Source organism: Dendropsophus ebraccatus, chromosome 10 (assembly GCF_027789765.1).
Source record: "Dendropsophus ebraccatus isolate aDenEbr1 chromosome 10, aDenEbr1.pat, whole genome shotgun sequence".
Lineage (NCBI taxonomy): Eukaryota > Metazoa > Chordata > Amphibia > Anura > Hylidae > Dendropsophus > Dendropsophus ebraccatus.
In genome coordinates, this window is record NC_091463.1 from 9,515,389 (window position 1) to 9,530,914 (window position 15,526).

Here is a 15,526-nt window from a genome sequence, read left to right on the forward strand (position 1 = left end):
TCTGTAGAGCGATGCAGCGTCTGGAAAATGCCCGGGAATACAGGCAGATCCCAGAATCCACCAGGACGTCCCAGAAACAGGATCTTCACAAATCTCTGCGAGTGAGTAGGCTATCACTCACCTGTGGGCGGCCATGTTGTGACTGGAATGCTCCAGGGCGTCGCCATTGAACATTCTGATTTCATACGTTGTGCAGCTTATGGGTTAATATACTTTCCTTCGCCATCTCTGCTTGCTGTCAGCAAATGAAATTCATTGAGATGCTAAAAACCTGAACTTGTCCACTGTGGAGGATTTGTTACAGTGTAGCAGCATAAGAACTATGGGTCAGGAGTCAGGAGCTGCCGTGCTTAGTGTGACCTGCAGTGACCCACTGTACCAAGACCCTCCACTGGACAAGGTCAGGGTGGAGATAAGTTCACACCCGTTCACTGGCAGAAAGATTTCACTGTATAAACTTTATTAATATATAAGAATTATAGGAAAATGGCGATCGGGTTTGATGTTTTGTCTCCATCCCGTGGGGGGGGGGGGGGCATTGGCAGCGTCTTACCACAGCTAACCATCTTTTCTCACTCCGCAGTCCTTGAATAACTTCTGTAGTCAGATCGGAGACGATCGCCCTCTGTCCTTCTGTCACTTCAGTCCGAACTCCAAACTCTTGGCTACGGCGTGCTGGTAAGTCAGACTGTTACTTTAAAGGGGAAGTTTACTAAAAAAAAAACTGGTTTCAGAAAGTTATATAGATTTGTAATTTACTTCTGTTTAAAAATCTCAAGTCTTCCAGTACTTATCAGCTGCTGTATGTCCTACAGGAAGTGGTGTCTGTCACAGTGCTCTCTGCTGCCACCTCTGTCCATGTCAGGAGCAGGAGAGGTTTTCTATAGGGATTTGCTGCTGCTCTCATCAGTTCCTGACACGGACAGAGGTGGCAGCAGAGAGCACTGTGCCAGACACCACTTCCTGCAGGACATACAGCAGCTGATAAGTACTGGTAGACTGGAGATTTTTAAATTGACGTAAATTACAAATCTCTGTTTTTTTTCTAGCCCCAGTTGATTTGAAAGATTTTTTTTTTTTTTTTGTAATGAACTACCCCTTCAAGAATAGATGGCTGCATGTGTACAGCACGGCCGGCTGCAGCTTCTATAGACTACACGGCCATGCCTGATATGAGTCACATTGATGATCTTGGATTTCTCCTCCCAGGAGCGGACTCTGTAAGCTGTGGTCAATTCCAGACTGTGAACTTATCCGGACATTAAGAGGTAAACTCCAAGTCACGTTATGTGAGATCATCGGTCACCTCCAACCTCTGGCTCCTCAACGGCCACCGTGCTGGGAGTTGTAGTTCTCCACACAAAGTGTTAGAGCAGGGGTAGGGATCCTTGGCTCTCCAGCTGTGGCAAAACTACAACTCCCATCATGCCTGGACAGCCAAAGCTTTAGTATGATGGGAGTTGTAGTTTTGCCACAGCTGGCGAGCCAAGGTTCCCTACCCCTGTGGTAGAGGGTGTGTAGGAGACATTCACTGCCGGTGTAATTTTTATATGGGATTTTTTATTTCTCCAGGACACAACACGAATGTAGGAGCCATAGTGTTTCACCCCAAGTCCACACTGTCACTGGATGAGAAGGACGTGAATCTGGCCTCCTGCGCCGCAGACGGTTCCGTCAAATTGTGGAACCTTGAGAGGTGAGAATAGCGTGAACCATCCTGCTCCCGCACCCAGCATGCATCGTGGGGAGGACGCTGGAGGTACCCTACATCTTGGGGGTAGTAGTATTAAAGGGGAACTCCAGCCAAAATGAAAACTTGGCTGGGGGGGGGGGGGTAAGGGTAGTGTACATAATAAAGACGCTCTACTTTCCCTGTGCCACCGCAGCACCACGTCACAGGCTCCTGGATCCCCACCAGAAATCTTTCCCCGGGTTCTGTTGCCATCACGACCCAGGGGAAAATACCCCACCCAGCTGATAGATTGCCCACTCAGCCAGTCAGTGACTACAACAGTGTTCCCTCCTAGTCACTGACTGAGCAGGCAAACCATCAGCTCGTGGCACCGCTGGAGCAGCAGATCCAGGAGGCAGTGGGGGTCCAGGAGCAGTAAGGCAGCTCTGCGGAGACACAAGGTAAGTAGAGCTTCTTTATTATGGCCGACCCACCCCCTGCTTGCAGCCAAATCCATGTTGGTCGGACTCCTCCTTGACGATGCATGCACACTACGGAATTCCCGCGTATGACCTGCAGCAGGTTCCGTCGCTCGTACCCATACACGGCAGTGCGCATCTCCGCCCGTGCCATAGACACTATTCTATGCACGGGCGGATTCCGCATTCTGCCGAAAGAATTGACATGTCACTTAGAACTTATACACTGTGTAATGAGGAGTGCAGGGCCTGAGGGGGCGGAGCATTACACATTCATAGAAGAACAAAGAGAGAGAGCCTGTCGCTCCTTCAGACCCTATACCAGGAATACCAGTAAAGCTTCATCGCTGTATAACAGGTCTGTAACTTTCTGGTAGACTTTGTGTCTTCAGGTCGTGTATTGTTTTCTGTGTTTGCTGTCAGTGAATGGAAATACACTTGAGCCCAGGCACCTGATACAGATGGAGCGGTCTCATACACTTTCGTCCATCTTTGTTGGACATCATTTTTTGGTCTATGCTTGTAAACAAGAATCTCTCCCTTCGCTGAATGCAAGCAGGGCAGGAACCTTGAAGTCTGAAGAATTGAAACAAAATCTACTAGAAAGTTGGTGAGCTCCTCATCCCACACTGATAACGCGAGCGTTCCATGAATCCAGAGCTTGTCTTGGATCCGGCGTGTTTTGTTGCTCCTATCTTCTTCCTTTCTGTCCTGCCTGTAACTATCCTGAGAGGCGTTGTATAAGCGAGGCTCCCGGGGGTCATGTAACACTCTCATCTGCCCTGGGTATAGGATGGGCCTCTAGGGATTAGTTCACAATCTTGTGGCTGTGACTTTACTTCTATTTTTCAAGGTGTTAAAGTGAGTTACAAAAGCACCGACTCCTAGGTGTCCTGCCGTCATTGGGTAGGGGGCGGCAGCCATCTTGGCCTCTCTAGCAGGACCAGGGTTTTGGCTCCTGTGTTATGTGGTGGGGAAGGCTTCCCTGGGCCAAAGCCAAGATATATCACATGTTCAGGTTGGATCCCCATTCACGTTTTCTGTCTGATCCCAATATTGTGGGGTCTCTTGCATTGTCCTTGTGTTTCTCCCCTTGCTTCTCTTATATAGGGGGCCCTTCTCTTGTGGTACCCCTGTGTTACCCATCTATGGCTCATATAGGGCTGATCCCATATGTCTCTTGTGTGACCCCCTATAGAGTGGATTGTTCCCATGTACTATCTGGCCCCCATAGAGTAGGTTCCTCTCCAGTGCTCTTCTGCCATCTCCTATGTGACCCTGATTGAGGGGGCTTTTCTCCGGAGCTGTGTTTTGAGGTTTCTATAAAGACCCCCTTGATGTTTTGACTGTAAAGGAATGGGCTCCCCTCTTGTCCCACGTGTCTCCCCTGGCCCCTATAGATCGGGACCTTTCCAGTACCATCACTGTGTGTCTCTTATTTGACCCCTGTAGATTGCCGCTCGCCTCCTGCGCCGCCCCCCCCCCCCTCCTGTGCCGCCCCCCCCCCCCTCCTGTGCCGCCGCTCTCCTCCTGTGCCGCCGCTTGCCTCATCCTCTGCCGTAGCTCTCCTCCTCCTGTACCGCCGCTCTCCTCCTCTGCCGCCGCTCTCCTCCTCCTGTGCCGCCGCTCTCCTCCTCCTGTGCCGCCGCTCTCCTCCTCCTGTGCCGCCGCTCTGCTCCTCCTGTGCCGCCGTTGCCCGCCTCCTCCTGTGCCGTCGTTGCTCGCCTCCTCCTGTGCCGCCGTTGCCCGCCTCCTCCTGTGCCGCCGTTGCCCGCCTCCTCCTGTGCCGCCGTTGCCCGCCTCCTCCTGTGCCGCCGTTGCCCGCCTCCTCCTGTGCCGCCGTTGCTCGCCTCCTCCTGTGCCGCCGTTGCCCGCCTCCTCCTGTGCCGCCGTTGCTCGCCTCCTCCTGTGCCGCCGTTGCCCGCCTCCTCCTGTGCCGCCGTTGCCCGCCTCCTCCTGTGCCGTCGTTGCCCGCCTCCTCCTGTGCCGTCGTTGCCCGCCTCCTCCTGTGCCGTCGTTGCCCGCCTCCTCCTGTGCCGTCGTTGCCCGCCTCCTCCTGTGCCGTCGTTGCCCGCCTCCTCCTGTGCCGTCGTTGCCCGCCTCCTCCTGTGCCGTCGTTGCCCGCCTCCTCCTGTGCCGTCGTTGCCCGCCTCCTCCTGTGCCGTCGTTGCCCGCCTCCTCCTGTGCCGTCGTTGCCCGCCTCCTCCTGTGCCGTCGTTGCCCGCCTCCTCCTGTGCCGTCGTTGCCCGCCTCCTCCTGTGCCGTCGTTGCCCGCCTCCTCCTGTGCCGTCTCCTGAGATGCCGCTGTTGAGCTTGTCCTGCATTGACCCCACATGGCGCCCTCTGCAGGTGATGTGGCCGCTCTGATGAAACAGTTAATCCCAGAGACAATAAGCTTCCTCTGTACCGGTGTGGAGATGCCAGCTGCTCCTCAGGAGACAAAAGGAAGGGAGCGTCCATCTCCTGCTCACCCGGTCACTGCGCAGCCTCTCTGGACGTCTGTACACAGTGATAAGAGGGGAGCGAGTTCTCTGTAACAGCCAGGGGCTCAGGTGATCTGATATTAATAGCAGGAGATAATCTGCCTTCATCCCCCCCTTCCTGGAGAGCAGCGTGCGCTCTGTGCGGATGGCGGCCCCCGCTCTCATTATCTTCCTTATTAGTAGCTTTCTTGCCTCTCATAAGTCTCAGTCCCTGGAGAAGCCATTAGAGGCAGCACTGGGGACGGGGACCGTTGTCCTGGTGAGTGATCCCCGCAGGGACCAGATGAGATCACCCCCAGCCTGCAGACCCTACAGTCACATGAGCCGCCGCTGATCCCCTGTAGGGTGCACAATCCTCCAGACGGGGGAATACAGCGCACAGATCAGCGGCATCACTCGGCTTACACTCTGATCTTATAAGCATCTGTCACGAGTCAGCTCTCCAACCTAGAGACAGGAGAGGAAAGGGGCCATTTATTGACCCATCGATGGTGCTTGGTTCTAGAAGGTGGACTCCCTCCTTAATGGGGTTATTCAGGATAAGAAAAACATGGCCCCTTCCAGAAACAGCGCCTCTCCTGTCCTCAGTTTGGATGCGGTATTGCAGATCAGTTCCATTGAAGTGAATGGAGCTGAATTGTAATACCACTCACAACCTGAGAAAAGGGGTGGTGCTGTTTTAGTAGGTAAGTAGGTGTTTTTCTTCTAATCGTAGAGAAACCCTTTAAATAAGGCATACTCAGACATGTATGGAGATCCCAGCTCTCCTCAGCGATCACTGTCTTTTATGTCTTTTCTTGCAGTGATGAACCCGTTGCAGACATTGAAGGACACACGGTGAGGGTGGCTCGAGTAACATGGCATCCATCTGGGCGTTTCCTGGGTACCACATGGTACGTATCACATGATGCATTGAGTATATGGTAGCGGTCCTAGACTTAGAGGTTACTGACTCCCCTTTGTGTCTCTTCAGCTATGACAGGTCTTGGCGTCTGTGGGATCTGGAGGCGCAGGAGGAGATTCTGCATCAGGAGGGTCACAGTAAAGGGGTGTATGACCTCTCCTTCCACACAGACGGCTCCCTCGCTGGTACTGGGTAAGAGGAAGCAATATGTTATCATTAAACTACAGGAGTCAAACCTGCCGCCCTCCAGCTGTCCAGTACTACAATCCCCATCATGTCTGCACAGCTGAACCAAAGCATGATGGGAATTGTAGTTTTGCAACATTTGGAGGGGGCGGCAGGGTTGACTCCTGTGCCCTAAACAGTCCAGATAATATAATATAATATACAGCCCATCACAGACATAGTGTACTGGAGCCTATAGGGAAGACATCCTCTACCTGCCCCCTTACAGCCCATCATTGTAGGGGGTATAGTCAGGAGGGGTGGGGGTGCGTTTGGGAAAGGCGCACTGTATAGCGGCACCTCAGTCTGCTCTCCAGTGCTTTATAATGCTCAGGATCTGGGACTCTCTGGCTGTTGTGAGACTATAACACTGAGCAGGCAGAGCAGCTATAGAGCCACAGGCTACAGGCCACTCCTGTAGAGGATGGTGCAGCCATGATGGTATCAGTGCTGGGGGTTATGGGGCATGCATCTTCTGACTCACATGACACAATGTGTTTTCTCCTTACAGAGGTCTGGACGCCTTTGGGCGAGTGTGGGATTTGCGCACTGGTCGCTGCATTATGTTTCTGGAAGGCCACCTCAAGGAAATCTACAGCGTTAATTTCTCTCCTAATGGGTAAGATGGTTGGGGGCACCCAGGGGTCGTGGGTTAAATGTCCAGCAGACTCTGGATTATCAGGAAGCCCCGAATAAGAGCTGATCCCTCTGCTGCTTGTCCGTTTGGGATTTTCCTGTCTCTATCCGCTGCAGCAGCAGAGTTACTGATCACGTTACTTTTTAGGTTTCACATTGCCACCGGCAGCGGGGACAACACCTGTAAAGTCTGGGACCTCCGGCAGCGGCGCTGCATCTACACCATCCCGGCGCACCAGAACCTGATCAGCGCAGTGAAGTTTCAGCGTGAGTACACACACCGAATCCTGCGCAGCTGAGGGGAGTTTGTTATAGGGCAGCACTCCGCACATCGCTGTAACTCCCATCATGTCCTGGTGGAGGTCAGCAAGGAATGGCTGGAGTTGGAGTTCTGGAACATTTCGGGAACAGCAAATCTTCTACAGCCTTCATTATATATGGAATCTATGGCTTGTCTGCAATACAAGCTCTGGTATCTGTGTATGGGACCAGCCCCATAATGTCATCACATTCTCCTAAGGATCTCTCGGTAGTGCAGCTTCAAGGGAAGTGTCTAGAGGCGTGGCCAGGGCAGCGCCTCAGCTGTCAATCAAGAAGGGAGCGGGCATTGTGGCCACACCTCCATGACACTTTTGGACTGTGATAAAAGATCACCTCTCCACCATAGCAGCCACATAAATTGCCATTTCCAATCTGAGGGGAAAGTTCTGCACAGAACAAAAAATTTAAGAGAAAAAATATTTCTATACATACAGCAATCACCTAGTATAATGGCTCATTTCTTTCCCTCTATCTGGCAGCACAATAGAGGAGCTGTGTCCTGCAGCCTGTGCCGTGACTCACCGTATCCAGCGGCCGTGTACACGGTATACAGCGCCTGTAGTCTGCCCCCACACTGCACAGCTATTGTCCTGTGTAGGGAGCACTTCCAACAATAACATAACATGAGCCAAATGCTCCAAAGAGTTTCCTTAAATATTAAAGTCTCTTTTCTTTTCTCTTTCCTTGCACTATAAGGTGTAAACATGATGGAGACATGATCCCCACGCTGTGGTTTATAGATGGGTCCTGTTCTGTCATATGTACGGGCTACCAACAGGCAAGACAATGGTGCACAGTCTCTATCTCCACCAGTGTTCTCTGCTGCTGCAGACCTACAACTCCCATCTGTCAGGGCATGCTTTGTGTTGTAGTTTTGCTACAGGTTGAAGAACACTGCTCTATATCCATCTTGTTTGTATACAGGATGCCTTGTCTATGGTCAGCCCATAGATCAGGGATGGGGAACCTTCGGTCCTCCAGCTGTTGCAAAACTACAATTCCCATCATGCCTGGACAGCCAAAGCTTTAGCTACCCAGGCATGATAGAAATTGTAGTTTTGCAACAGCTGAAGGGCCGAAGGATCCCCATCCCTGATATATATACTACAGAACATTGGGCATCGTTTCCTACAGAGGGTATATATGTGTCCGCCATCTTTATACATTGGTCTGTGCTCCAAACCCCTTCATAAGTCAAATAATGATATTCTGGCTGCAGGCAGCCGCCTCTAGGGGGAGCTCTATAAATCTCTACATAAGCTTCCAGTGGTGGTGTCTGCGGGCGGACAGAATTCTATCATTATGTAGAGGACTTCCCACCCTGAGCTCTTAGCGGTTGTAGCGTCACTCATCATCTTTGTTCCCCCTCCTTACAGCCACCAATGGACAATACCTGCTGACCGGAGCCTACGACAACACGGCCAAAGTGTGGACCCACCCGCTGTGGTCTCCTCTGAAGACGCTCGCTGGTCACGAGGGGAAAGTGATGGGAGTGGACATATCCTCGGACGGAGAACTCATCGCCACCTGCTCCTACGACAGAACGTTTAAGCTTTGGATGGCGGAATAAAGATTTAAACCAATGAACATTGAGCAGAAAGGTCATGCGATCTAGAACTTTGCTCTGTAAGTGCTGTGCAACTACAACTACCCAGGACATGCTGGGGGTTTTAGTTCCACAATAGGATGGAGACTGCTGCAGTCCTGGATATGAGAGCACAATACGGAAAGTGTTTACTTTTTTATCTTTATTTTTTTTTTTTAACTAAATAAATTCTTATTTCCTAGTTGAGGCCGATCCGTCTCTTTCTGGCAGCTGGAAATGTCTAATGTTATAGGGTACAATATAAAGACGGGTTTCCACGATTAGACAAACACAGCTCCACACTTGGCTTCTCACTTGAAGTGGAGATGTAATGCCACACACACCCTGAGGACACGGGAGGCGCTGTCTCTGGAGGAAAGCAGCTATGATTTCTAATCCTAGATAAACATCCCCATCCCATCCACTTCAATAAAGCCAAACACAATCCCTGAACAGGTGGGGTGCTATTTCTGGAAGTAAGCAGCCATGTTTTTCTTCTACTGGACACCCCCTTCAAGGATTGTAATAATAGTGCGCCATCTCCTCCTATTTGTAGAATAGTAATGCTGGCCAAAGTGGTTGATGTCATGTGACTGCGACCAACCTGCCCCTCCCCGGTCTCTGCTGACAGAACTAGGACAAAAAAAGTAGGATTAGAAAAACATGGCTGCTTCCTACCCAAAACAGCACCACCCCTGTTCGCAGGTTGTCTGTGGTATTGCAGCTCAGTTTTACAGTAGTGGGTGTAATACCGCACACAAAAACCTGTCTTATCCTGGCTAATTCCTGACAATTCACACTGCAACTAGCAGAATTTTGAATGCAGCTCTGGATGTGATAAAGCAGAGATTCCAAAATTTCAGAATACATAAATTTATAATAAAAAACTTTGAGACCAGAATGAAAATTAAAGGATCGTAACAGCTGAGTTACAATCAATATGGCCGCCATTGTTGCGGCACAGCTTTGGTGATAGGGTCAGAATCCTGAAAGAGTTGGGTCACATGTTAAAAGGTGAAGCTTGGGAGTCGGACCCTTTATACTGCACAATAGAACACTGAAGCAATGGGTGGTCTCCTGTATTGTGGTATTTACAGGGGTCACAAGGCTGGATGCATCATCATCCCTGACAACGCGTCTCGGTAGATCCCAGTCCGCTTTGTGGGGGTCAGCCCGGTCCCCACAGTAACTTGCGAGTCCAGAAAATGGAAAAGATTAGCAGCATACTGACCACCAGCATCGTCATCATCATGTAGGAAAACATACGGAACTGGGGGTTCCGCAGACACTGCCAGGAAGGGTTGTCAGAGGGAATAGTGGATGGGGGTGTCTGTACATGAGTTTGTTGAAGATCATACAAGGACCCGGTATCCTGGGCGACGTTGAGGGTATACACAGAGGGGGGGCGGTGGAAGAAGGTCAGCCTCCGGGAGTCTCTAGCAGACAGTCCATGCTTCTCCGGCTCCAGTTTGAGTTGGCTGAGGACGGCCATGTTGGTGGGAAGGTCGGTGATCACCTGGTCCAGGCGGAGCATTGTGGTGTGGCGGCACAGCGGGCAGTGCAGGCGGTTCCTCACCTGGGTGGTGAAGCTCAGGTGGGCCAGGCACTCCATACAGAAGGTGTGCTGGCAGCTCAGCAGTTTGGGGGTCCGGAAGGTGTTGTTGTACGGATTCCAGCACACGGGACACTCACATTCCGGGTCGGGTTTGGAAGAATCTGCCATGTTTATCGGTCATTTACAGCTGGTTACATAGTCCAGGATCCTGACCAATCAGATTCTAGAGGAAACAACAACATGTATGTAAAACATTGTAACCAACTGGGCGACAAGATGATCAGGTGATCTCTTCCCCCCCCAACAGACATAATCCCACCAGTCCTAAGACACAATGGTCTGACCCCCGCTTCCCCCCAGTAGTAAGACGCAATGGTCTGACCCCCGCTTCCCCCCCCCAGTAGTAAGACACAATGGTCTGACCCCCGCTTCCCCGAGTAGTAAGACGCAATGGTCTGATCCCCGCTTCCCCCCAGTAGTAAGACGCAATGGTCTGACCCCCGCTTCCCCCCAGTAGTAAGACGCAATGGTCTGACCCCCGCTTCCCCCCAGTAGTAAGACGCAATGGTCTGACCCCCGCTTCCCCCCAGTAGTGAGACGCAATGGTCTGACCCCCGCTTCCCCCCAGTAGTAAGACGCAATGGTCTGACCCCCGCACACATCCTGTTTACTTCAATTCCCAAATATTACCATGAACTTTGACCGCAATAAAGTCGCTCTCTGTGTCTACAGAACTTTGCTCCCGTCGGGCTGCGGCCGCTCGCTGCCACCATCTGCTCAGGAAGCGCTCGGGGACATCATACACACAGGGACGTATCCCATCATACACTGCACAGGGCCGCCCTGTAAGGTGCAAGAGGGGCTGCCAGGAACAAGATGGGGGGCTCCCCACAGCCAGCGGATACTAACAGGGTACAGGATAGTGACACAGTGACACTTGGGGTACAGGATAGTGACACAGTGACACCTGGGGTACAGGATAGTGACACGCTGACACTTGGGGTACAGGATAGTGACATGCTGACACTTGGGGTACAGGATAGTGACACACTGACGCTTGGGGTACAGGATAGTGACACGCTGACACTTGGGGTAGGGGATAGTGACACGCTGACACTTGGGGTACAGGCTAGTGACACGCTGACACTTGGGGGACAGGCTAGTGACACTTGGGGTACAGGATAGTGACATGCTGACACTTGGGGAACAGGATAGTGACACTTGGGGTAGGGGATAGTGACACGCTGACACTTGGGGTACAGGATAGTGACACCTGGGGTACAGGATAGTGACACTTGGGGTACAGGGTAGTGACACTTGGGGTACAGGGTAGTGACACCTGGGGTACAGGATAGTGACACGCTGACACTTGGGGTACAGGATAGTGACACTCGGGGTACAGGATAGTGACACTTGGGGTACAGGATAGTGACACGCTGACACTTGGGGTACAGGATAGTGACACTTGGGGTACAGGATAGTGACACTCAGGGTACAGGATAGTGACACTTGGGGTACAGGATAATGACACGCTCACACTTGGGGTACAGGATAGTGACACTTGGATTGGTGTTCTGGGCACCCCCCTCCCCCCTCAGTATTCTCGTCTTGTAGGATCCTGGCGCTGTGGATACGGATCTCAGCCCTGAGGCTCCAGGATCTTCTCCCAGTAAACACTGTGACTTCCGTGTACTGGGAACACTCCGCTCCTCATACAGCACTGGAGGTCGGGGGACACTATAGACTATGCTGCCATATGGGGCTATACATTTTGGAAACACACTTTTTACTTCTTAGACCCCTGACAATAAGCCGACTATGGGGGAGGGGGACCCCTTTATGTCGGTGACTGTGAGGAGAAAACACCTTCCCTGTTACTATCTATAAAATCCCAGGGAACTCGCGTAAAGGACCAGTAACCCTATAATGGGGGCCTATAGAGCTTAGATCTGTGACGTGATGATTTGGGGGTCTCAGCACTGGAGATGTGTGATAATATATGGGGGGTATTCCTACCCAGGTGATCTTCAGGTAGAGGACAGTCTGCTGCCCCCCTATTACACAGAGCGACAGCAGCAGATCATTACCAGGATGATAGTTGCCGTTTCAGCCTGTTGAAAGACAACGATCATCCGACATCGTGCACAAAGGGGCAGAGGGGACAGAGGAGGTGGGGGGGACAGAGGAGATGGGGGGCACGGAGGGGCGGAGGGGCAGAGGGGACAGAGGAGGTGGGGGGCACAGAGGGGCTGAGGGGACAGAGGAGGTGGGGGGCACAGAGGGGCTGAGGGGACAGAGGAGGTGGGGGGGACAGAGGAGATGGGGGGCACGGAGGGGCTGAGGGGCGGAGGGGACAGAGGAGGTGGGGGGCACAAAGGGGCTGAGGGGCGGAGGGGACAGAGGAGGTGGGGGGCACAAAGGGGCAGAGGGGACAGAGGAGGTGGGGGGCACAGAGAGGCAGAGGGGACAGAGGAGGTGAGGGGCACAGAGGGGCGGAGGGGACAGAGGAGGTGGGGGGCACAGAGGGGCGGAGGGGACAGAGGAGGTGGGGGGCACAGAGGGGCGGAGGGGACAGAGGAGGTGGGGGGGACAGAGGAGGTGGGGGGCACAGAGGGGCTGAGGGGACAGAGGAGGTGAGGGGCGGAGGGGACAGAGGAGGTGGGGGGCACAGAGGGGCAGAGGGGACAGAGGAGGTGGGGGGCACAGAGGGGCAGAGGGGACAGAGGAGGTGGGGGGCACAGAGGGGCGGAGGAAACAGAGGAGGTGGGGGGCACAGAGGAGGTGGGGAGCACAGAGGGACGGAGGGGACAGAGGAGGTGGGGGGCACAGAGGGGCTGAGGGGACAGAGGAGATGGGGGGGACAGAGGAGGTGGGGGGCACAGAGGGGCTGAGGGGACAGAGGAGATGGGGGGGACAGAGGAGGTGGGGGGCGCAGAGGGGCTGAGGGGATAGAGGAGATGGGGGCACAAAGGGGCAGAGGGGACAGAGGAGGTGGGGGGCGCAGAGGGGCTGAGGGGATAGAGGAGATGGGGGCACAAAGGGGCAGAGGGGACAGAGGAGGTGGGGGGCACAGAGGGGCAGAGGGGACAGAGGAGGTGGGGGGCACAGAGGGGCTGAGGGGACAGAGGAAGTGGGGGGCACAGTGGGGCGGAGGAAACAGAGGAGGTGGGGGGCACAGAGGGGCAGAGGGGACAGAGGAGGTGGGGGGCACAGAGGGGACAGAGGAGGTGGGGGGCACAGAGGGGACAGAGGAGGTGGGGGACACAGTGGGGCGGAGGAAACAGAGGAGGTGGGGGGCACAGAGGGGTGGAGGGGACAGAGGAGGTGTGCGGCACAGAGGGGCGGAGGGGACAGAGGAGGTGGGGGGCACAGAGGGGCTGAGGGGACAGAGGAGGTGGGGGGCACAGAGGGGCTGAGGGGACAGAGGAGGTGGGGGGCTGAGGGGAAAGAGGAGGTGGGGGGCACAGAGGGGCGGAGGGGACAGAAGAGGTGGGGGGCACAGAGGACGTGGGGAGTACAGAGGAGGTGGGGGGCTGAGGGGAAAGAGGAGGTGGGGGGCACAGAGGGGCGGAGGGGACAGAAGAGGTGGGGGGCACAGAGGACGTGGGGAGTACAGAGGGGCTGAGGGGACAGAGGACAGAGAAGGTGGGGAGCACAGAGGAGTAGGAGGGGACAGAGGAGGTGGGGGGCGGAGGGGGCAGAGGGGACAGAGGAGATAGGGGGCACAGAGTAGTAGGAGGGGGGTCTGGTAGCTTATTTCTCTATGTAATATATATATCAGCCTGATAACAGAGAACAATAGACTGCAGTCACCAGTCTCTGTGGGATACAGGATTTGGATTATATTGCATACATACATATATATACATATATATATATATATATATATATATATATATATACACAGTACATACACTCCCCATACACATACTTATATATACAATACATACACTCCCCATACACATACTTATATATACAGTACATACACTCCCCATATATACATATATACAGTACATACACTCACCATATATACATATATACAGTACATACACTCCCCATATATACATATATACAGTACATACACTCACCATACACATACTTATATATACAGTACATACACTCCCCATATATACATATATACAGTACATACACTCCCCATATATACATATATACAGTACATATATATATACATATATACAGTACATACACTCCCCATATATAAATATATACAGTACATACACTCCCCATACACATACTTATATATACAGTACATACACTCCCCATATATACATATATACAGTACATATATACATATATACAGTACATACACTCCCCATATATACATATATACAGTACATACACTCCCCATACACATACTTATATATACAGTACATACACTCCCCATATATAAATATATACAGTACATACACTCACCATATATACATATATACAGTACATACACTCCCCATATATACATATATACAGTACATACACTCCCCATATATACATATATATACAGTACATACACTCCCCATACACATACTTATATATACAGTACATACACTCCCCATATATACATATACACAGTACATACACTCCCCATACACATACTTATATATACAGTACATACACTCACCATATATACATTACATACACTCACCATATATACATATATACAGTACATACACTCCCCATATATACATATATACAGTACATACACTCCCCATACACATACTTATATATACAGTACATACACTCCCCATATATACATATATACAGTACATACACTCCCCATATATACATATATACAGTACATACACTCACCATATATACATATATACAGTACATACACTCACCATATATACATATATACAGTACATACACTCCCCATATATACATATATACAGTACATACACTCCCCATACACATACTTATATATACAGTACATACACTCCCCATATATACATATATACAGTACATACACTCCCCATATATACATATATATACAGTACATACACTCCCCATATATACATATATACAGTACATACACTCCCCATATATACATATATATACAGTACATACACTCCCCATATATACATATATACAGTACATACACTCACCATATATACATATATACAGTACATACACTCCCCATATATACATATATACAGTACATACACTCCCCATACACATACTTATATATACAGTACATACACTCACCGGCAGGGGCGCTCATGTCGGCGGACTCGGCCCGGAGTCTCCGGGATCCGCGCGGTGCGGGGAGCAGTGAGGAGTGACGGGAGGTCTGACACATCGTGCAGGTAACAACGGCAGGTGAGGGGGCGGGGCGCTGATCAGGGGGCGGGGCCAGCAGCTGCATGTGTGTATGCAGCCAAAGATCCCTGGCTGTTTTCTGTGTGATACTGTCTGCTGTGCTGCTGTATCTAAGCCTGTCCTGTGTGATACTGTCTGCTGTGCTGCTGTATCTAAGCCTGTCGTGTGTGATACTGTCTGCTGTATCTAAGCCTGTCCTGTGTGATACTGTCTGCTGTGCTGCTGTATCTAAGCCTGTCCTGTGTGATACTGCCTGCTGTGCTGCTGTATCTAAGCCTGTCCTGTGTGATACTGTCTGCTGTGCTGCTGTATCTAAGCCTGTCCTGTGTGAT

The 15,526-nt window shown here is 51.8% G+C and overlaps 2 protein-coding genes across 3 annotated transcripts in view; one reads left to right on the forward strand and one right to left on the reverse strand.

Moving 5' to 3' along the window:
- The window catches only part of PRPF4 (pre-mRNA splicing tri-snRNP complex factor PRPF4), a 13,972-nt gene extending 5,465 nt beyond the window's left edge, over nt 1-8,507 (forward strand). The window contains exons 6-14 of the mRNA XM_069986393.1: nt 8-101; nt 584-678; nt 1,210-1,268; nt 1,573-1,696; nt 5,438-5,527; nt 5,608-5,730; nt 6,275-6,382; nt 6,548-6,666; nt 8,097-8,507. Of these exons, the coding sequence (XP_069842494.1) occupies nt 8-101; nt 584-678; nt 1,210-1,268; nt 1,573-1,696; nt 5,438-5,527; nt 5,608-5,730; nt 6,275-6,382; nt 6,548-6,666; nt 8,097-8,290 (1,006 nt within the window). The 3' untranslated portion in view covers nt 8,291-8,507. The remainder of the gene's footprint in view (nt 1-7; nt 102-583; nt 679-1,209; nt 1,269-1,572; nt 1,697-5,437; nt 5,528-5,607; nt 5,731-6,274; nt 6,383-6,547; nt 6,667-8,096) is intronic.
- Nucleotides 8,508-9,162: 655 nt separating this feature from the next.
- On the reverse strand, nt 9,163-15,178 carry RNF183 (ring finger protein 183). 2 transcript variants are annotated; one of them, XM_069986396.1, is made up of 2 exons: nt 15,081-15,178; nt 9,163-10,083 (listed from the first exon to the last, which is right to left on the reverse strand). In XM_069986396.1, exon 2 carries the CDS (start codon nt 10,026-10,028, stop codon nt 9,474-9,476), a length of 555 nt encoding a protein of 184 aa, XP_069842497.1. In that variant the 5' UTR covers nt 10,029-10,083; nt 15,081-15,178; the 3' UTR covers nt 9,163-9,473. The 2 variants fall into 2 exon arrangements, with proteins under 2 accessions (XP_069842497.1, XP_069842499.1); XM_069986398.1 differs by having other exon boundaries at nt 15,075-15,173.
- Between the last annotated feature and the right edge of the window lie 348 nt (nt 15,179-15,526).

Coding starts and splice junctions, on each gene's coding strand:
- RNF183 (XM_069986396.1), bottom strand. CDS start 10,028: ATGGCAGATTCTTCCAAACCCGACCCGGAATGTGAGTGTCCCGTGTGC.